This window comes from Panthera tigris, chromosome D2 (genome assembly GCF_018350195.1).
Source record: "Panthera tigris isolate Pti1 chromosome D2, P.tigris_Pti1_mat1.1, whole genome shotgun sequence".
Classification (NCBI taxonomy): Eukaryota; Metazoa; Chordata; class Mammalia; order Carnivora; family Felidae; genus Panthera; species Panthera tigris.
Genome location: NC_056670.1, coordinates 55358404 through 55381172, shown reverse-complemented (window position 1 = coordinate 55381172; position 22769 = coordinate 55358404). Strand labels below are relative to the sequence as shown.

The following is a 22769-nucleotide window of genomic DNA, read 5'->3' as shown; positions in this document are numbered from 1 at the left end:
AGAAAGAAGACAGAAATACTATACTAAGGGGCGCTTGGGTGGCTCAGTAGGTTTATCGCCTGACTCTTGATTTCGGTTCAGGTCATGATCTCATGGTTTGTGGGATGGAGCCCCAAGTCAGACTCTGTGCTGACAGCATGAAGCCTGCTTCAGATTCTCTCTCCCTTTCTCTCTGCCCCTCCCCTTAACGTGTGCTTTCCTTCTCAAAATAAACAAACATTAAGGGATGCCTGGGTGGCTCCCTCGGTTGAGTATCTGACTTCAGCTCAGGTCATGCATGATCTCATGGTTTGTGAGTTTGAGGCCCGCCTCGGGCTTTCTGCTGTCAGCACAGCCCACTTCAAATCCTATGGTCTCCCTCTCTCTCTACCCGTCCCCCAATCGCACTCACACACGTGCACTTTCTCATAAATAATACTTTAATAACCATTTCTTTTAAATACTAAAAGATAATCTAAAGCAACTACCAACAATAGTATCATTTTCAATATAAAACGCCATTAGAAATTATCAGAAATCAATTCAACCTACATGTTGAATTACACATGGATCAATCACAAGCTTGAAAAAGCTTTCTCAACCATTTCTAATCTTTATCACTGTAATTCAGTTGTTCCCCTCACCACTTCACAACAGGAATCACTTTATAATACAGAACTGCTTTATACACCTAGTTTCTAAAAACCACAATATAAACGTTGAGCAACATATATGCTCTTCTTTATTGGCTCTGATAAAAAGAAATACCAGCATCCTCCCAAAAATCAGAACGTAATAACCTCAACTGATTGATGATGTTACTTTCACACTTGTGCCTCAAGAAAAGAGCAAACAGAACCTAGTAAATCATTATTTTTAGCAAGCAATTCCGGCATAAAGTTTTACTCTAAGAAAATTATGAAAAACCAAGTCCAGCAAGCAGGTCTCATGAAAACATCAAGATATACAGTATCTTGTTTTGTTGAAAAAACTTTTTAAAGTGAATAATCCAAATGAAGAAAACTGAGGTAGGGGAGTATCAAATTAGTAAAGACACAGAGTTAAAGGCAGTGCAGCACCCAACTACTGAAGCATAGTTTTGAAGCAGCAACTTATAGCTATCTAAGAGATAATCTAGGAAGAATTTACCATAAAAAATTACCAACTTCAATTACCATGTACGTTTACAGTACACACCAAAATCTTACCCCTTCTGTGGACTTTTTTTTTAAAAGCAATAAACTCTTAAGAAGTAGAAACCAAGCTTTTAAAACAGCTTTTCACAACAAAATTTATTAGAAGAATAGTGGTTCTGAAAAGTCTAGCATCCAGTGAGAACTACCATACACAACATTACAGCTGGGAATGTTTCTCCAAAATGTCATGGTCAAATAATACAATGGAACCATTAAATCTTACACATGCACGAAAGAACTAGCGCTTTTGACATACAATGCAAAAAAAAGGGGACCACATGGATTAAAGTTTTAAGTACTCATCACATACATTAAGACACAGCTTATTTTAGTCCAGTCAAAAATCAGAACTGCATTAAAAAATTTAATGTAGTGCAATCAAACCAAAAAACTTAATTTGTGATCATAAGTGCTCTACTACATAAACATTGATCATAGCAAGGAACAAAAAGTTCAAATCACACAGTACAAAAAAAAAATCTGTAAATAAATATAAACTACAGTACAAGAGAAATATTAAATTATACAATTCCGTCAAACTGTAAACAGTATATTGAAATGAGGTCCATAAGAGTAAAGGGGGTTCCTGTTTTGTTGCATGACACTTGAACTTCTAGAAATCTGAAAGATGCCATTTTCCGTATCTTCAAAGGCTATGGGTTTTATATATGGAGAGTTCCTTTTAGATGTAAGATATCAAATATTAAAGCAGAGGAATAACCTATTTTGTTAACCACAGACAGTACTGTAGAAAACAAAAGGAGTCTTAAAGAATAAAGACCTCTAGTAGACAAGTCTTAACATTAAAGATGCAAAGGGCTAAAACACTGGAATTAGAACTTCACATCATTAGAAACTTGTCACTGAGGACTTCAAGGCTACAAAATATACTGACAAAATTGTCTGCAGATATGCAGACCTAGACCTCTGCTAATTTTTTGACATTACATACTCATGTTACCACACCAACTTTGGCAGAATCACTACTAATAAACTCAGAGCACTCCTGGCCCAATGGTTCCATCACAGTGGCCAGTGCACAGAATTCTCTAAAGACATTGCATAAACTAGAATGTAGAGGTCAGACACCCAAGGACCAGTGCTTGAATTTAGTAGTAGTGTGGTGAAGAAGCAAGAGCCACATCGAGGAGGAACTGCGTCTGTTATAGTTTACAGAAGCAGCAAGGAATGTCATTTAATTGTGCTGGCTTCTAGTGGCATTTAAAAATATACAGTTTAACTGTGTTTATGTGTGTGCATGTGTGTGTGTGTGTGTGCGCGCACGCATGCGTGAGACATGTGCTGGTTATACATTTATGCACATTGTTTTAAATACACTGTTAACAGGAACCCCCATATTATCTGCTCAGTAGTAATAACTGAATATATAGAATGCCACTATAAGAGTGTGAGGCACCGTGTGCTGGAGAGTTATATGCAGCTTTAAAATCTGTTTGGCTGAGTTATACCTGGATACCTGAACTGAGTTTTTTAAGTTGACATTCATCAAGGATGTGCTACCAGCACGTCGAAATAAAAGCAAAACAGAAAAATACAAGTCACTGTTAGGTTTAAGAATAGCATCAAAGTACCTGAATTGAGTGAGAATAGTGTGTAAACTGTCCCTGAGGGTTTTTAAACAGTGTGTACAAGTTGGATTCCTAAGAACATTAGTTTTATTTAACAGTGTGGACTGATAAAATACCAATGTCTGACAGTTTAAAGTGGAGGTTATAAAGAATTATATGCAAACACTCCAAATGTATAGTTTATACATTTCTTCTCAAAGCAGCAATAAGCTGCTGTAAAGTATACATCCCATCAGAACAAGCAACATGTGGGAGTCAGATATAGGTTTCTATCTTAGTCTGGTTTTCTGACAGCACAGCATATCAATATCCAATGACTATTATCTTTCCTAGATCAGAATGTAACTAATTTCGACTAGCAATATAGGATTAGACTTTTAATCAAACACTTTGCTATTACATACTAAAATTCCTTAAACTTACTAATGCTGGTATACTAACCTAGTTAATTATCCCCCCCTCATTTTAGAAATATACCCTTCCACAACTTAAAAACATTAAGATCCATTTTCAGTCCTCTGATGTAAAAAGCATGTCAGTGAATTAATATTAAAAATTTACACAGTAAAAAGGCTTGAATTTCAGCCAAAGATTCTAAATACTGCTCATTCCCTGAAGACTTAAAGGGAGAGAGAATCCCTACCCATTTTCCTAGTGATTTTTCTAAAACGGTCTGACACAATTTTTCATGTTGGGGAATTTTCCCCTCATCTCCTCTCAAATTCCAAATTCTTAAGCCTGAAATGCTTAATGAAATGGGAAAAGTGAGGCAATCATTTGGAATTGCTTGTAAAGGTACAGAATGTCATCTTTTTTTTTAATAAGACAAGATTTATATAAATGTGATCTGACCCCGTATTATGTAGTTATGCTTTATATTTTTAAATAATCACGCTAATAAAAACTTACAGTACCTAAGACTCTGAAGATAAATTAAGACTTTAGTGTTGTAACAGAAAAAGTGCTGAATTATCCCTTTTCTAGTACTTTAAAACATTTCGGACAAGTGCTTTCCTAGTGACAGTAAAGATTACTATATACCCTTCCACCAAGCAGGAAAAAAAAGTTACCTGGATGAAAGAAAAGACTTTTAGGAGTGTAGCACTGGGTATTTACCAAATAATAGATGTTGTTTCACTTTATTCTGAGGGGGTAAAAATATTCTAGATTGAAATTCTATTTGGCTATTGAATGTTAAAAATCCCTGCTCTACTGTGTCAGTGTCCTGTGTCCAACCCCCCACCCCCCTCCCCCAGTCCCCTTACACACTATCCACTGAGAATCTAATCTCTAAAGAGATTATTTTAAAATTTATGTTTTCAGGACATACCTGAGAAAGGGTGCAATTATGCAGAACAAGGAACCCAAGACTGCACTAATACTGGTTATAGGTTCATAAATTCTTTCCCAAGACAAATCTAAAAAGTCTAAGAGGTATGGATCTTCAAATACGTCTTACTGCTTTAGATTTTTTTGGTATGTGTGTAGGGTCATTTCCAGTGTTGAAAAGATCACCTTGAGTCTGTTCAAAGACAGTTCAAGATGGGGTAAAGAGTTCATTTCCATATTCAAACTATAAAGATTAAATATTATGATTATAATATTTGCTACATCCAATAAATTGAAGATTAACTAAAAGTGCTTGTTTTTCAGCATTTACCAATACAGCTCTAAATGAACTGGAAACCTTAAAATTACCCCCCAAATAGTTGCAGAATTAACTCATGTTTTATTGTCAAATCAACATTAATTAGCCTTGATTCTCATTTTCAAACGATCTAAAGGATTTTTCTGACTATCAAATGAAGGTGGCCCAACTTCACCACATTATCTATCCTGTGACTCATTGTTAGTATCTCAGTACAGAATCTTTAGCCTCTTCACAAGTCTATATACTTTCCCATTCTACTTCTCACCCCCTCCCCTATCTCCTTCACAACACTTAGGGCACACAGCTACAGGGCTAATGTCTGCTTCTTCAAAAGGCAACTGTGAGTTTATCTGGGAACAACAGACAGAGGAAATGCAAGGAATTTCCTCTATTTTCCCCTCAGTCACCATGTTCACAAATCCTACAAGTCTCAAGGATAGAATGAATCCAAAATGCGAAGAAGACTTTGGAGGTCTGCATTCCTTGTACCAGAATTATACTTTTTCCTTTTCAGTAGAGTTTGAAAGCAACCGACTTTTTAAAAAATCTCCTATATGCCTTAATAGTATCCTAAATGGGCGGTCTGGCTAAAGCCATTAACACTTTTAATAACACTGGCCTGACTGTAGTATGAATGAAGACCTAATTACAATGGAAAGGTAACAAGGAAAACAATTTTTGATACCCTCACAAAGGTCAAAATTTAACCTATAACTTTCAGTGTCTTCTATAAAAGATTAAGTGGAGCAATTCAGTCTATTGCCATATTCTATCACCAATGACAGCAACCTGAATATTCAGAAAAGGGTGGCTCGCAGAGAAACAACTTCTAGCATTTAAAGAAAGAGTAATTACGAAAGCAAAAATATGTGGTTTCAAAATTAAATCTACAGGGACAATAGCTGTTAAAGAAAACGGCACCAAACTGTCTCAAAACTGCTGTAACTACTCAAAATAATTTCAGGTTCTGACATTGGGCTGACTCAATATGTTTTATAAAAATAACTAACTGAATACAAGCTTCACTATTATGGGTCAATGAAATGTTAAGAGAATCACAAAGGCTTAGAACCAGGCCTTGCACCATGTGCTTACTTGGGCAGGGGGAGAACACATAACTCACTAGCAGCTCAAAGGTTGCTAAGTACTGCCTAACGACAGAAGGTAGTTATGATATGGGCCTTTGCAGGTAGTCATTTTTAGTCTAATTTAGAGTTCTCTCCAGAAAATCGGGAACTGAACTTCTCATTGTGCCTTACTGTTTCACTATCTGATCCCATATAGCTCATATTATAGCTCAGGTAAAATGTTGGGGAATGAAAATGCCAATTGGTTGAGGTAATGGTTTTTATAAGATAACCAGAGTTCTAAAAGCACTTCAATATTGTAAAGTAAAAGTGTACCAAATAAAGCTAATACACACTTCACACTTGTTGAGCTTGCTCACCAGAACTGAACAGTAATTAACTTCACATAAGGACCCTATTATCACACAAAGCCTTACTCATATTTGTGATCTGCTGCAGCAAAGGTTTCTCAAGCAACACCTAAACTTCAGAGTAACAACAAACTTAATATTAAAAAGTATTATACACAAATATAAATTATGTTTCTTGAAAGAGAGACCTTGTCCTTCATGGTATTTGGGGAACAGAAAAAAGTGTATAGCTCATCACGAACAGAGTTCAGAGTCACTGGAAAGCCTACTGAACAAAGTAATATAGTACACTACATTATTGTCAAGCTTCATGACTCTACTGTCTGAGAAATGAGAAAGCTAATGGTAAAAATACTAACTAGATATCCTTCCACAGGATTATTTAGTATTTTTGATTTTATAGTGCCATAGCTTATCCATTCAATGATACCAATGTTCTCTCATAAAAACGCAAGAACTGATTTTCAATACATTATCTCCTAACATTAATTTGAATAATATATAGTTGGAGTAATGCCATCACCTGCCTACTGGAAAATGAGAGGAGAAAAGGCTTTTGTGACAAAGACAGCTGTGAACTATACCTTCCCATACCATAAAAATGGTCAACTGTTGTTTGGGCCATGCAAAACTCTGATTAGCAGAAATTAAGCATGCGAATAGACCAATCTCTATTACACACTTATGAGGACGTCCCCAAACTAGAATATCTACACTGAAAGTGCCAATACAGAACAGTGGCAAATTAAGAGAGAAATCAAATATTAAAAGATCGCTGCGGCACCAAGACTGACAGCCAGCCATGTGATGAGCCACCTCCGAGAAATACATGGTATAATGGAACTCTGAACACAAAATTTAACATTAAAAGTGCACCTGAATATTACAAACTAACTTTACAAAACCTACAATAAGGTAAAATATATATCTTTTGAAATATTCAGCAGCTTTCTGTATTTTTTTTTAAAGATTTTTTTTTTCTGAGAGGCTCATGAAATTTAAAAGGGACCACTATCTAATTTCAACCATGCTTCACAAAACAATAATGGCTATTTTATATTGCAGTTACCAATGTAATGCAATTAGTGCTTTAAAATAATCTACACTCAAAAAAGAAAAAAAAAAAAAGAGAGAGAGAGAGAGAGACCGACCGACCTTTGGAGGAAATATGCTTATTCAAAAGCTTCTTGGAAAAGAAAATTTACCTGAATATCAAGTCATGACTGATCTCAAGTGTAATGTTTAAAAGCTTCACAGACATGAATATTACAATCTTCAGGTCTCAGGACTTTTAATCTGAGAAAGTTTAGAGTTTGGTTTGTTTTTAAATTCACTTTCTAACCAAAACAAATAATAGAAGTACTCAAATTTTCACTATTTACAACTCTCAGCCTACAATCTGAAATGACACAATACAAGTTCTCTTATTTAAACTGCAGCATTAAAGGGTAGGCACACCATTCTTCTGCTGCTCGATTGTCATCCACTGAAACACACATAGAAAATATTTATGTTAGTAAAATGATCACTCCATGTACACTACAATGACAAAATTTACATAACTCAACTCATACATCACTGTATAGACTACCACACAGGATTAAACCTCTCTGAACAGTAAAACTACAAAAGTTGAACTTTTAGGGCCAGATTTTTAAATGGGCCTTTAATGATGCCTTTCTGAGAGGGGATAAAAGCAAGCACAAATTAATTGCTCAAAGGACTTTTTTGCAGCAATTTGGGCTACCGAATACCCCAAACATCATGCAAAAAGGTACCATGGCTGCAATTAATTGTGTGTGACAAATTACTGAGTGTGGAACAAAGGAGGCATTCCTTCACAAGCTTAGCCCTTTGCTTTCAGCAAACTTTCTACAACTTCCTTCAACTGCAGATGAAAACCAAGTATTTCATAAAATATTTTTATTGCAACTTCTAGCTAGGCTAGAAAATATTGCAGAGTCATATACTGCTCTGAACCCCAGCTGCTTTTTCTGTTGAGAAGACTAGAAAGCTAAGAGGAAACAGGCTCAGTCATCCACGGATTAAACTGCTACACAAAATAACCAAACCGAAAGGAGAACCAAGCCCAGGCTACTGTCAAGAATGAGCAGTGCATGTATTTTAATAACAGCAATGGTGTGCCTAACCTTTGAACACAGACGTTGCTGAGGGAAAACTATCCTTAACCTAATTAACTGCTCCAAAGTTGCCAGGCAAGAATTTATGCCTTGGGAATGTCTGGACCTACTTCTCTTCAAACTGTTAGCATCCATCTGAAATCATCAGCCTCAATTTAATGCTCCAAGTTTGATTTTACACAAAAACTCCAATGCCTTTTTGTTTTTGGTTAAGCATTTAGAAGGGCCTGACCACTTTTCTCAGCAAATTAGATTAGATTAGATTAGGTGTATGTGGTATGGGTTTTGTTTTGCACAAACAGTAATTTTAATTTGGTTACAATGCAAAATTAAATTTCATGGGCTTTGTCAGTTATTCTTGCAAAAATTTTTAGAAAATAAATATTCCAAATTCAGTTACTGTAATTTGAAAAGCCCATCTCAAAAAACGCTTAGATGTTAAGGAGTGCTTATCTGAAAAGTCCTGAACTGTGTGCTAAACAACCACAAAAATCAGCTAGGTATCAGAAAAGGTTAAGAAAGGGATATTACGCAGGATGCCAAAATAAAGAAAAAAGAAAGAAAGAAAGAAATCAAAAGCAACGAATTAAATAAAAACTAAAAAACAACCCCCCTTGTACTAGTATCTGGACTGGTTAAAAAAGAAATTCTACTGAGCTTGATTTCTGATTGAATTATCATTAGATGTAAAATGCAACCTAAATCATATTAGGTTACCTCGGGGTTGTGTTTTTTTCTCACCACAAACATGGATCCTTCATTCATGTGGGTATTTGGGCAGACTACTGAGGCTGTAAAATCTAGATACCACTTTTTCAATATTATAATTACTTAAACACACTTCTTTCCTTACTTCTCCCAATAAACAGATCTTGAATACTTTAAACTAGTTGCTGCAACGACATCCGGTCGTTAGTTAGCACATGATCAAATCTGTAAAAGGTTTTAAGAATACAAAGAAAGTCTGTTAAAATGAGGCATCCTCTACTGTTTTATGTAATGTACCCTGACTGCTCCTGAGTAAGAACGGAGCTTGTCCTCCATGAGATAAGGCTATATCCTCACTTGTTGGTGAGACCAAATTCTACCCTTAGAAAATCCCAAATAAAATTACAGCAAAGGTAGTGTTACAAAGTAATTAACCAAAGCATTTCTGAAGGTAGTGTGTGCACATTTTCCACCTCCTTTCCCTCCGGGTGAGCACTAAACAGATTACTGATTTGTTAAGTAAATTTAATAGTGAGAAGAAAATCACAAAACGTAAATTGACCTAAATAATTATGTGTCATTGAATAACCAAATTTCTTAAATTCCAAGGTTCATTGTTCTTAGAATTTTTTCTTTAGTTTAATCCTTCAATTAGTTGAATTGTAGAAGAGAAACATGAATGATTTTATAAGATGGCTTTCCAATTTGTAATGATAAAGCTCCCAGTATGACAGAGGTGGTTTCTAAAAGGGGGCTTTTTTCCTTTTTTTTTTTTTTTTTTTTTTTTTAAATAAAGGCAAATATAACTTAAGAAAAAAAAAGAAAGAAAAGCATGCAGGCTCTACAGGCAAGGAGTCCACTTCCATGTATCTGTTCTCTGTGAGGTAACTCAATTCTCTTTTGTAGAGAAACATGCAAAAGGCCAAACAATATCCCGAGCCATACTGCACATGAAAATTTTAAAATATGCAACATTCAGAATGCACCTTTCACCTCTGTACACACAAGTCAATGCAAAATCTGCAAAGAAACAAGTGTCACAGTAAATGAAGCCAGGTGCAAGCAATGACAGCTGAACAATGCAGTAGTGCTCACCCAGTTTGTACAGTAATTGGCACTCTACAGTATTTCTACTCATTTTTTGATTCATTTGCACTTTGTGCTGCCTCTCCCTGGGGATCTAATTCAATCTTTACAGAAACATCTGGCCCCTCCGACCTCATTAATTTCATCTTTTTCTTTGGAGGGTTTTTCAAAGTGCCCAGCCTCTCCTTTACTTTGTACTCCAGTGTACTGTGGGGAATCCCATAAATACTCTGAGCTTTGGAAACACTCATTTTTCCACTCATAACCACTGAGATTGCTTCCTCCAGTATCTCACTGTTGTACTGTCTGTAACGCCCTCTTTTCTTCCGAGGCTGCTTGGAGCCAGGGTCTCCTTCTTGATCCGATGTGGGATATGGCTGTCCAGAGGTAGACTGCTCAGCATCTGAGCCCCAAGAATCGGGTCCAGCATCTAGCATGCTTTTTCTATTTTGTTTTGGAAGAATAGCCCTTAACTTTTTACTAAGCGCGCTCTCCGTTTGTGAACCCATTACCAAAGAGCTATAGCTGTACTGATCACCAGTGCGAGACTCCCAAGAAAGATCCATTCCTCGAACTTGCGGTATCTTTAAATCTACAGGAGATGCATGGCTCGCATCCTTTTTTCCATCTTGTTTTGCTTGAAGTGCCATTTTTGGAAAGGCAGAGTTTTCTGCAAGAAAAGGAAGGTCACTGATGTTGCTGAGTGCACCATTTCCCCTGAACTTCATACGGCTGAGGTTGAACTCATAATGTGGTTTTGCCCAAGAGGCTTCCCTGGATAATATTAAGTGTTGTCCATGATTCTGTAATCCAGATGGCCCAAGGCTGGCAGCTGTTGACAATTGGTTTCTGCTCAGTAGCTCTTCACTAATCTGCAGGGATCGAGCCAATGGAACTTTGAGTGATGTGGAGTGTCCAAAACCTTCCCTGGTTCCATCCTGTAAGCTTCTTGGAGGTACCCCATCACCACTCCGAAGTCCGTCTGGGCGGTACTGGCTGGGTCTCCCAGGTCGCCTAATTGGATGGAAGGAAACTGATGTGAGCAGGACTTGCACAGGTAGGGAGGGATGGGTGAGGGGACCACTCCTTTATTAGAAGGCCTTGCTTGGGTAACATCACTTTGTGTTATTTATTTATTTTTCTCTAAAATTAAAAAAAAAATGGTCTCAGCAGTTAGTTTTAAAACTTGTTCACAAAAAAAGAAAAAGGAAAAAAGAAAAAAAAAAACCAGGAGCTTTTTGGGCAAAGAAAAATTAAACCTGTCAGCTGGTCTCTGGTTGGGTTCACAAATTTTCGGAGAAAAAGTTTCGCGCAACTGTCTGAAAATAGCACCTTAATTATTAATTACAAAGTAATCATCGAGTCTCCATAGATCTACACAGAATTGTGTTACCAATGTGACGTTACCACTAAACAAGTACAGTAATAAAAGAGTAAGCCAAATTATTTATTTTAATGCAACATATTCAACATTCATGACAACCAGCTATAAAACTGGAACCATTTACATTGGTGGAACCCATAGATAATTGCTCATTTATCCCACAAACAAGCTGATATTCATTATCAAAAACCAAACAAGTTCAAATAACATTTCTTATTTTGCTTGGGAAAAAAATATGGCTACCAGCCCCAAGGGGTGGGGGGGGGTGGGGGGGACCCAAACCAAAATACCCATCGCATTTTAACTTACCACATCTTCATTTTAAAACACTATTAGCTGCAGACACACGAGTACCACTATTTTTCCATTTGAAATAATCCAATCTTTAAAGAACTGCCCTTTATTTTCCCCAAACTTTGTTCCTTAAGTTCTACTCAAAGTAATTACTGTCAGAGGTATATGTTTTAAACAGTTTTAAAGCAGTCTTCTTTAGTTAAAATGGTCTCTTCTTAAAATATCAAACATCAATTTTGAAATTTTAAGTGGAAAGCTTTCAAATAATATTTAAAAAGTCAACTACTTACAACAAGGTTAATTCATAAGGTTTCCATTTTTCACAAGATATAAAGATTATCACTGATAAAACTGGCAACTGGTAAAGCATGCCCAAGGGGAATAATTACATTTACTAGGCACAAACGTGGAACTCTGAAGAAATGATAAGCCAGCTATGTTCTCCAAAAGTCTACAGGGACCCTGTGCTGTTATCAGTAAAAAACATAATAAAGAAAACAATGAATAGTCAACTAAAAGATGGGCAATCTATTGGTGCTTTTGTCTTCCAGAAAACAATACCACATAAAAAACACTTTCTTTCCATTCAGAGGGATAAACACAGCAACTTCAACCATATAATACATGGACTTGGTGGCCAAGTTTAAATCAATCTTAGGCGAGGGATTCATTTATACAAACCACACTTAAGCTTCTCCTACATGTGTCCTCAATTACACAATCCAAGTTTTCTGATATATAAAAAATGGAATCCAATGATTTGGGACCACAAGGACTTGTATCTAGTATAAACTATAGTGAAAAGGAGGGCTTAAGAAAAAAGGTTAGTAAACCATGCAAACTGCATTAAATCAAGAAGTTACTTTTAGATCGAATAAAGGAGGAGAGAAAAAGGAAAATGATGGAATTTTAGAGAAAATAAAGGCAGCATTTTAGAAGTCAGTAAAGGAATCCTTCAATTTGAAGGTAATTAAGAGGAAGTTGAAAAAAGGTTAGTCCATTTAATGTGTACTTATTGCTTTAACACCTAAAAACTTTCCTATGTCGATATTCTAAAAGTTGATAAACTTAAATATTACCTAATTTAGCTTACCGAAGTGATTTTTCATGAATGAAGTTGATTTTTGGTCACAACACAATTTTATGGAAATTCCTTCCCAATATGGCACTTAAATGTCTTCATTAATATCTGGCTTTTCTACATGGTTTCTATGTACATGTAGAGGGAGAATTAAGACAATTCTCACACTATAAAACTAGGTGGTGGGTAATCTGCTAAGAGTTATCAAAACTGAGCATATAATGTCTTGATAGCATAAGACGGTTATCCCAACATCTACAGTCTTAACCACTTAAAAAACAAAAAATACATACGATTATTTTTTCTGAACTGCCACACAGAGTTAAAACTGCAGTTCAAATCAACGAATAAAACAAAACCAAAACAAACAAACAAGAAAAAAACAAACAGCCCCCACATACCCACACATTTCATTAGAGATACCAAGTAAAATACTGGAGCCCAATTTTCATTCAACAACCTCCGCACACATACTACTGCCTTTACATCTGAACTCTGGAATTATTTAGGTTGGGTTTCCCACTCCCAAACACTCAACAACAGAAAGTCCCAAGACATTCTTGCCATATTTTCCATCATTTACTATTTGTACTAACTTGGCAAACCTGATCTACACTAGTCAATTCTGGACTTCACAGACTGTGCTTTTACTTGATCAATGGACTAAGCAATCTACTAAAGGCCTACTTATAACAACGTTACTCTGAAGAATTAATTTTTAAAACATATAAAGGAGATTTTCACCAATCTTCGATAAACCGTCCCCTATAAACTGTGAAATTCTACAAATATTTTCCCTTACCCGTTCCCTTGAGCACTGGAGCAGCCTGGAGAATGGCTCAGGGAAGTGCTGCCAGCACATGGACTTTTCTTAGTGGACAGATCAAGTACACCGTCTGCAGAGACACAAACACACACCTGAGGATATTAAAAACTAGGAACACATGTGAACTGAACAGACTAAAAATGACAAAGCAATAGGTCTAGTCAACCAAGCAGATACACTAGCTATATACGTAAGACAGGGTATCTTCCCTCCTAAAGTGACATACATTTAGCAAAGCTTGGTATATCTAACATCTCCAAAGGTTAAATATTTTATTAATAGGGCAAAAGAAAAAGTACAGCCAGCCTACCACAGAAGACATTAGGATATCATCAGGTATTAGAAATTGCAGTTTACACAGTATGTAAATAGAACTATTAGACTTCGCTTTTGAAATGTGCCTTTATCAAAGCATATGAGATCTCAGTGCCACATCAGATTATAAAACCAAATTCCTCAAGAGCTAAGTCTACCCGAAACACTAAAACAAACATTAAAGTTGGATTCAGAAAATTTTATGTGACACAAATCATTTTGAAGCATAAGTTTATATGGTTAAATTATATGTATATACAAAATAGTCTGTAAGATGAATCAGATGTTAACTGTGATTTTCATGTGTCCTCATTACTCTTTGGACACATCTGCAAAAAACTGTATATTTGAATTCAATCTTTTGGAAAAACTCTTCAGAGATTCAAAATTCCCTTCTTGGTATTTATAAAGGCAAGGTTTTTCAATTAATAAGCTGTTACAAACTGGTGAGCAAAGTTTAAGGAAAGAGAAGAATGAAATCGTCTTGATACTGATGAAAGCCTAGAGATTTAACCATTTTTTACTGAAACTAGAATAACAAATTCATGTTATCAGAACATAAAATTAGAAGACCTTCTTATCCCACAAAGACTTCTTTCCCTCATAGACATGTCTAGAAAAGAAAACTCATCTTCTAGACAACTTTTAAAGCTGCCATTTTGTCCAAAATTAACAGAGCAAGCTAATAATCAATGGCTCTGATTTTCAGCTGACAAGCAGAGAGGCCTTTCTATCTAGTTATGTTAAAAACTGCTCCAACATAGAACCTAAATAGGATTTGTGTCTGAGCACACTGTAACTCCTGATTTCAGGCTGTTAGAAATATGTGACTGAGCTTGTAAACCAAAAATCCCACACTCATCCAGAATAACTGTTGTCCTTTAGAGTCACTAATATTTCTAAAAATATAGTTGTAATCTTATAAGGACACCAAGTTAACCCAATTAGACATCTAACAAGCAAACACACTGCTTAAAATATTTCCAACCAAAATATTTCCAACAAAAGACACTATTTAAAGACTTCCGAGCCTGTCTAATCATCAAATAGGCAACATATTTTAAGTCTACTTAAATATACTAAATATACAGTGGTTTCATTGAAAACACTTGAAAATAGATCTGGGAAATACAATGTTAAAATTCTGTTTCACTTGAAGTCTATACACTACAATCCTGTCACCTAGGTCAAATTCCTCTTCAGAGCATACGGTCACTACAATGTATCTCTTAAGTACAGCACCAACTAGAAATTAAATTAGACTAAGTGGTATCTTTGTATGTTAATCTCTATCCTTAATATTTTAAATACAACCTCTACACTGTCATTCTCCTACTGTAAACCTGAAGTTTTTAATGCAATATTTAGAGCAGAAAGATTTTTAGGGGCGCCTGGATGGTTCAGTCAGTTAAGCGTCTGACTTTGGCTCAGGTCATGATCTCACGGTTTGTGAGTTTGAGCCCCATGTCTGGCTCTGTGCTGACAGCTCGAAGCCTGGAGCCTGCTTCAAATTCTTTGTCTCCCTCTCTCTCTGTCCCCACCCCACCCCCCCACCTCTCTCCACGCATGCACACTCTCTCTCTCTCAAGAAATGAATCAACATTAAAAAAAAAAAAAAAAAAAAAGACTTCTAATGAAAGCTACCAATCTTTGGTAAAGATAATCCTCAATAAAATAGAAAAGCACAATTTTGCGAATATGGTGACCAAAGGTACAATGATCAATGTGAACATGTGACAATGAGGAATTCTACTAGGAAATCTCTGAGAATTTTGAGATTACGATTGCTGTTCTTTACCCAGAAACAGAAAAAAAGGAAAAGAAAAACTATTCAAAAATGTATTCTTTAAAAACCTAAAGCCAGTCCATTAAATGTAAATCCTTCTTAAATTACTTATAATAAGCAAAAGAAAGTCCTTTCTAAGAGGTTCTTCATACAAATTCAAACCTAATTTTGCAAAATGAACATGTATTTCTCACCAATAAATCCACACCTCTCATAACTTTCTGCACACTCTTAGGAGATATTCTAGGAAAATGAACTCTCACTAGAATAGACATCACCAATTTACAATCTGTAATGGGTCAAACAATGGCCCAGGTGAAATGCTCACTGCATCTCTGTGAAATTAAAAGTAAAAGGGATCACAACAAACCCCAAATATTTAATCTATTTAAGAGTAAACTTTTCTTAGATTCAAGAAATATTTGCTAGGCAAAACTGATAACCTTTTAACCTTGTCCCTTAATTAGGATCCTCACCAACAAATTTAAATTACCTTGGAAATATTCTAAGGTTAATTCATAATACAGTACATATACATATGGAGGTGCTTGTATATATACATGTATATCCATATACATATGGAATACACTGAACAACCTGCTGTGTCTACTGTCTTCCTCATTATATCTAACCCTAGGAGTTTCTTTTTTAAAAATGCAAACAATACACATTCTTGCCTTATAATTTCATTTGCAGAGTATAAATTCTACCTAACAAGATACATGTATTTCTCAGCTAGGCGCTAATTCTAGAACACTGATGATCAGGGGAAACTTAATTTTTTACAGGGGTTTTAAAAACAATGGATATGGCAATGCTTTGTAAAACATAAAATATTTATATAAATATCAAGTAACTTAAAGATCAGTAACAAGTGTAACCACCTAACTTTCCTGAGTGGTACACTGATCTTGACTACAAACTACTGATATATAATGTATAGTAGCCATTTTATCTGTACTTCTCTATGACTGCATAGTCAGGAATAATTTAAGAATCAAATTAGTTTTTATCCTATTGTTACTGGTGCCCTACTTGCCAATAATTTTCTTCTCCCCAAAATTATTCTGATTGGACAGAGGAGACCTTGACATCAAACCATACCTTGTTCGCTAGGTTCTGACTGAGACTTTCTGACAGTAAGGTCCAGAGGTGAGTCTTGGTCAGCCATGAGAAGTTTGCTGAGCACAGGGTTCTGAGTAGTTGCAGCCGTGGGAGAGGTGGTGACTGGAGATGCTTTCGGCAGGCTTTGGTTCTTTGTGCTATTGGGCTGGCTGGGGTCCTGAGTAGAGCTATTTTTTGAGGTATATTCAGCAGCAAATTGTTGGATCATTCGCTGCATGATCTCACGGGCCACTAGGGGAATATTGGGGTCGGAGACCCAGGGACTGTCTGTAAACAAAGATTTATTTACTTTTAAACTGGGACAATGTACTACAAAAAAAAAAAAAAAAAAAAAGACAGCTTTCAAGCAAACATAAAATTTCATTTTTTTTCTTAAAACGCAATCTCCTAAAAATAGTATTCCCTCCCAGAATTAGATTTTTAAGCTCTAAGCTTATGAGCTGCAGATTTTTTAAAGTAAACTTTTCATAAAATCACTTCTAAACACCCCCCTCAGTATTATGAAATTAAATAAAGGGAAAACAAATAGTATATCTTATGGGCAAAAATCACTTACCTGATACAGAAATCTCAAACCTTTCTTTTATGAAATAATTACTTCTGTTTACCACCTATAGATTACATCTGGTTTTTCCTAGACCTTTCCTCAGCCATCTCTTCCTAAATTGTTGAAGAATGGATTACTCAGTTATGAGTACATAATCTACTTTCTGTCAAAGACTGAAGGCATAGCAAAATTGTAAAAGGAGATACTTAATATAAGGTCCATGACAGACTGGGGCCATAGCCTCACATTTTCAGGCTCATAAGAATCACTTTGAGGGCTTGTAAAAACAGACTGCTGGGTCCTATCCCCAGGGCTAACTGATTTAGCAGTTGTAGGGTGAGGTCAAGGACTGGCATTTCTACTAAGTTTCTAGGTGCAGCTGGAACCACTGGGCTCGGAGTTTAAAGGCCAGATCTCAAAGTTTAACACCATATATTTTCCACGAGTTCTTTAAATATACTCTGCCAATCATTAAACACAATAGCAAAGGAATTAATAAAATAAACTTATCAATTTCTAGTCCATGTTAATTTAAAAATAAAGACCATATGAATTCATTAACTCGTATAACTTCTGGCACTGGGAGGGACCCTGAAGGTCAAATAGGGCAAAATAAAAGAGAAAATGTTTGGTATAAATATATCATCACATCTCTATCATTACCACACTCTCAGGGAGACTAAGCTTCTCAAGAGCAGAGATTATGTTTGTTTACCTCTGTATACTCAGCACCTAATCTTGCCTGGCATAAAGTATGCATTCATATTAGCTGAGTAATAAATGGATCAGTCAAATCAATCACCATCAAATAGTGTTTGTTTGTTTTTTTCTGTAGACAAATAAGGTTAATGTGTCTAAAGAGAAGTGACCTCTTCAAATCTGTATAGATGGTTAGTGGTAGACCCTTGATTAAAACTCTCCCCCTGATCTTAATGTTCCACCTGTGACCTTTACTTCCACACCACACTTCAGAGGTTTCAGAAGGCAGTTCCAGAAAACCTGAGTTTCTTTGGTCTTTTAAAGATCAACTACATAAGGTAAATTACTTTACCCATAATATGTTGGAGCTATAAGGCTGATTTATAAATTTAGAGATAAACTGACTCATTACAATTCAAACCTAAAATCTCCACAACATACACATCATCAAAACTTCATGGGACTCTAAGAATAATTTTTTTTCCCCCTGAAAAACAACATTAAATACCAGAAGAAAGTCTAAAGTCAGAATATTTAATTCTCTGGAGTTTAATGAGGTTTTTCTCTACCAACAGCAACATTTCTGTTCTACCAAAAGTACTTCTAACCCCATGTTTCTTCTCTATAAATAGACTTGAGTGTGCTAGATGGTTTAAGAATCAAGGTATTCAAATAGGTAAGGTTCAGAAATTATTACAACCATGAATGAGTTCCTTAAAAATTTTAATAAACATTTTAGCCATACATTGCTTTTTTAAAATCTCTACCCACTGAATATTCTTATTAATATTCATTTAACTTTCCACTTACGACCTATCTTCCAAATAAAAGACTGTATATAATTTCAAGTTTTATATTTTTTCAAGTTTTATATATTAATGTATCTTCTTATCCCCTGTAACACATAAAGAAAGTTTTCAAATAGGCAGAGTTAAACTAGATTCATAAATATATAGATTTTTGAAAAATCATGGATTTTAGAATAAAGACCATAAACTGCTACCTCTGAGCTTTAAATGGCTGTGGTGTATCTTGCCTCTTTGTTGAATGAAGAACATAACCATAAACACAATTCATACTTACAAATTGATGACATATCTGTCATATGAATTTCTACATGTTTTGAAAAGTTTCCTGAACACATTTCATTCTTTCACTTACTTAAAACACAACTTCTATAAATCTAGACATGTCTTGGGGAACATGCACAAGTGAGTCAAATAAAAACCACAAATCAGATCAAAATTAACACTACAGGAAAACAAGTAAATGTTACATTACAGCCACTTATGTTTTTAAAATGCAAATCTAACTTTTAGAAAGTGTCAAATTTTCTAACACAAGTGACAAAGCTGGAAAAAAATTTGATAATGATAGTTGAAGGTATACCGTTCATAAGCTAAAATTTATTACTGAATCCATACCACAAAAGCCTACTTTAATTGCATCTATGTTCCTACTTAGCTTTTAGAACCTTTTCATACTCATTTAAAACACACAATTTGCAATACTTGGAAACAAAGTATTAATAACTCCAAATCTCTGAAATATTTATTTAAAATATATATATATATATGTGTGTGTGTGTATGTATATATGTATACACACACACACGCGCGCGCGCGCGCACACACACACCCTTCAGACTAAATTGCCTGTCATATCTCTGCGTATTATATACATTTTTGGTATAACTTGAAGAGTACTAATGGCTTTCAGACATTTCCATGAAGATTAATATTTAAAAATATCAATATTAATACATAAAACAAGGGGGAAGGAACTTCTAATAGCAAAGCAATAGTTCTTTTTCTGAACATCATATGCCAGTATACAAATACACAAACTTAACTTTACATACAATTTCAGAGGATTCTCATCCCTAAAGTCTACCCTAAGGCTGATTCCAAGGTAAACATTCCTTCCCTCATGTATCCAAAAGTTTAATTTTAAAATAAAACTTAGAAGAACTTTAAGCTATTCCTACATGACAAAGGGATGGGACTAGCAGAGAAGTAGGCTAGAATTCTCTTTAGGAATATGCTTATGATTGGCCTTATTAACTCCCTCCAAGCAAAGACTGGATGAAAAGTGGTTTCTCCACATATAGGAAGAGGAGCTCCTCTTTGCAGATAACGAAGATTGCTGCAGCAATAGGCCCGTGACTCATTCAGTACACATCCTAAAGGACAGGAGCAGCAGAGGAGCTGTAAAGTTATTTTATTTAATAAACTGACAGAACGAGTCTATCATTTATACTTTAATGTGAATTACTTTAATAAAACAATCAAATGTTTATACAACTAAGAAAATTACTATTTGGAACATAATTTTAGATTTCAGGGTACTTAGGGGATGATAAAGTGAGCATGGGAGCCTCAGTTGGGAGCTTCACGTCAGAGGGTGCTGAGGGTACTAAAAGTGAGGTGAGGGTGTACTGAAAAATTTAATTTTGCATAGGAAAAAAAAGATGTCACTGAAAACAATAATCTCGTGCGTTCCTTAATTGAAAATACTGACCACATTAGGCAGAACATCAGCTGGTTTCCAACTGTAACCAACCAATCAGAATAGCACTTTATCAGACTTCCAACCACTGTAAAGGCAAAAATCACCCTTCAAATTTCAGAGGGGAGGGAATTCCCAGAAGAATGAGGGATATAAACTAGAACATATAAAGAAGTACTGAAGAAAGCAGAATCATTGAGTCTGCTGAATATTAAAGAGTATTCAGGGTCACAAGAGATTGTAGGACACTTTTTTAGAACCTATCACAGTAACCTCTGTCTCGGAACTAGAGGAAACACATAACTAAGGAACACAAATCCATTTAGAATTTCTTGAAAGTAAAGACTTCACTAGAATGGATCATAGAGGGAAGGAAGCTTTCTGAAGGTCTTGGCCGATGGTAATTAGGCTTTGTGAATAGAGAAAATGTAAATCATGTCTACAAAGGTTTTAAGGAGAAAGTTAAATTGAAAAATATAAGAGGTGGAGCTACTAAATACCACCTCAAATGTAAGGGGGAAAGTTTTATTACATAATTATGAATTCCTTTCTCTGATTTTAATAATTGAAAGAAGTTTCAGCGAAACAAGGCTCTATAAAGGAAATAAATGCCTGTAAATCTAATTTTAAGATACAACTTCACATCTCTCTAAATGAAATTTCAGCAAGGAATCACTAAAATTTTATACAGCTTTATGGTTATCTGCGATGAAAACTGTCACTATGTATGTAAGAAAATTTGACAAAATATATTAGTACTGAGACCTCAGAATTTTTCAGACTTTCCTAATACTTTCAGGAACTATTTAACAAAACTTACATGATTCCATCACTTCAAACTGAAAAAGAGGGAAGAGGAGTTACCTTAACCTATTCCAAATTTAACTTGACCAAAGGAATATAAAGTGTGTTATCAACAAAGAAAAATGTTTTGAAAAGTAACTCTTTTTAAAAATGACATTAAAATTAAGAAAATATAAGACAAGCAGATGCTAAATGCCATTCTTCACTAGAACCAACCTTTTCTATAAAAGACTGCATTGAGGAACTCTTCTGCTTGTCTCTCGAATCGAATGATTTTTGCTTGCTCTTGTTTAAGCAGAGCTTCTTGCCCAGCTCCCGAAGCTGGTTCATCCAGACCGACTAAGTGTCCCTGCAAAAATATTTGGTGAAATATTTGCACAAAAATCTTTCCCCATTCAGTATCAAAAGCACAGATGCAAAATCAAAGACAAATGTTAGTAACAGATAAGACAAATCAGTTTAATACAATTAAAATATCTTAAAACTTAAAATCAGAATAAAATTTATCTCCACAAAAGTATAAAAGCAAAGTGAATGTAAAAATATACTTGTATCTTACAAGTTTTGTTTAAAACTGACAGATAAACTCTAATTAAAATAACATTACTAACGGAAGATTTTTCTTGAGCATTTAAATATGTCCGTTCTTATTACACCATACAGCAATAGTACACAGACATTCAACTCAGACAAAAAAAAAAATAGCTTAAATCCTAAATACTATTTGAGAATCATGTTTGCCCTCCTAGTATAAGATGTTTTCTCCAGACACAAAACAAACATAATTTTAAAAGGGCCGTCAGAAGGGAAAACTCAAAAGAATGTATCCGAATTCATAATTCTGTGCCTAGAATATAATTCATAAACTGTAGCTTTCAAATGTGTAGAGAGTTGTGAAATTAATACGTTAAAACTGGCTCTAGAAAACAGAATTTAAAAATATACTGCGTCACATGTTCTAAAGGTACACATTTCTATATATGCTTGAACATGCTTACAATATAAACATGTTAAGTCCTGATCACAAAGTTTCAAACTGCCACACTAGACTCATCCCAAAGACTCCCAGAATCTGCTCTCAGGCTGTAGGAGCACTAGACTAGGTAGACAATGCTTTGCATTTACTTCCACTCTTGTAGCTAATGAACAGGAGACTAAGTAAGTACATCTTTTAAGTGTTCTTTAAGTTCCAATGCATATAATTTACTTCAAATCACCACAATGTATCACCACAGGCATATATAATTCTGTCATGGAAAACTTAAAAGTACTTAGAAGTACCTAAAAGTACTCTAAAAAAGAAAATGGGGACACACCCTGACACAGTGAAAAGGAAGCAAACAGGGCACTGAAGGCACATTATAATCCACAATTTTCTCAAAGATTTCAAATGCAAGCAATGACATGTGCAATCAGATTTTTATCATTTCTCCATTGTACAAACTGTGTCAACAGCACAACCAAAACATGTGTCTTTTGCAAAGACACATTTAGCACCAATTCTATATTACACTTTAATATGAAGAACTCTCTTGCATAATCAAACGAAAACAATCATCCCATAAAATATCCATGAGACACGTTAAGTCTGCCACATAAAGAAAATATTGTT

At 35.2% G+C, this 22769-nt stretch overlaps 1 protein-coding gene across 3 annotated transcripts in view; it reads right to left on the bottom strand.

Moving 5' to 3' along the window:
• Positions 1 to 22769, bottom strand: part of LCOR (ligand dependent nuclear receptor corepressor) — a 142388-nt gene that overhangs the window by 27060 nt on the left and 92559 nt on the right. For 2 of the 3 annotated variants that reach the window (XM_042960292.1, XM_042960291.1), the window contains 3 exons: positions 21374 to 21506; positions 16579 to 16866; positions 13350 to 13443 (listed from right to left, as the gene is read on the bottom strand). In XM_042960292.1, coding sequence (XP_042816226.1) covers positions 13350 to 13443; positions 16579 to 16816 — 332 coding nt within the window. In that variant the 5' untranslated portion in view covers positions 16817 to 16866; positions 21374 to 21506. Of the gene's footprint in view, positions 1 to 8192; positions 10803 to 13349; positions 13444 to 16578; positions 16867 to 21373; positions 21507 to 22769 lie in introns of those variants that run through there. The other variant, XM_042960293.1, reaches the window with a different exon arrangement.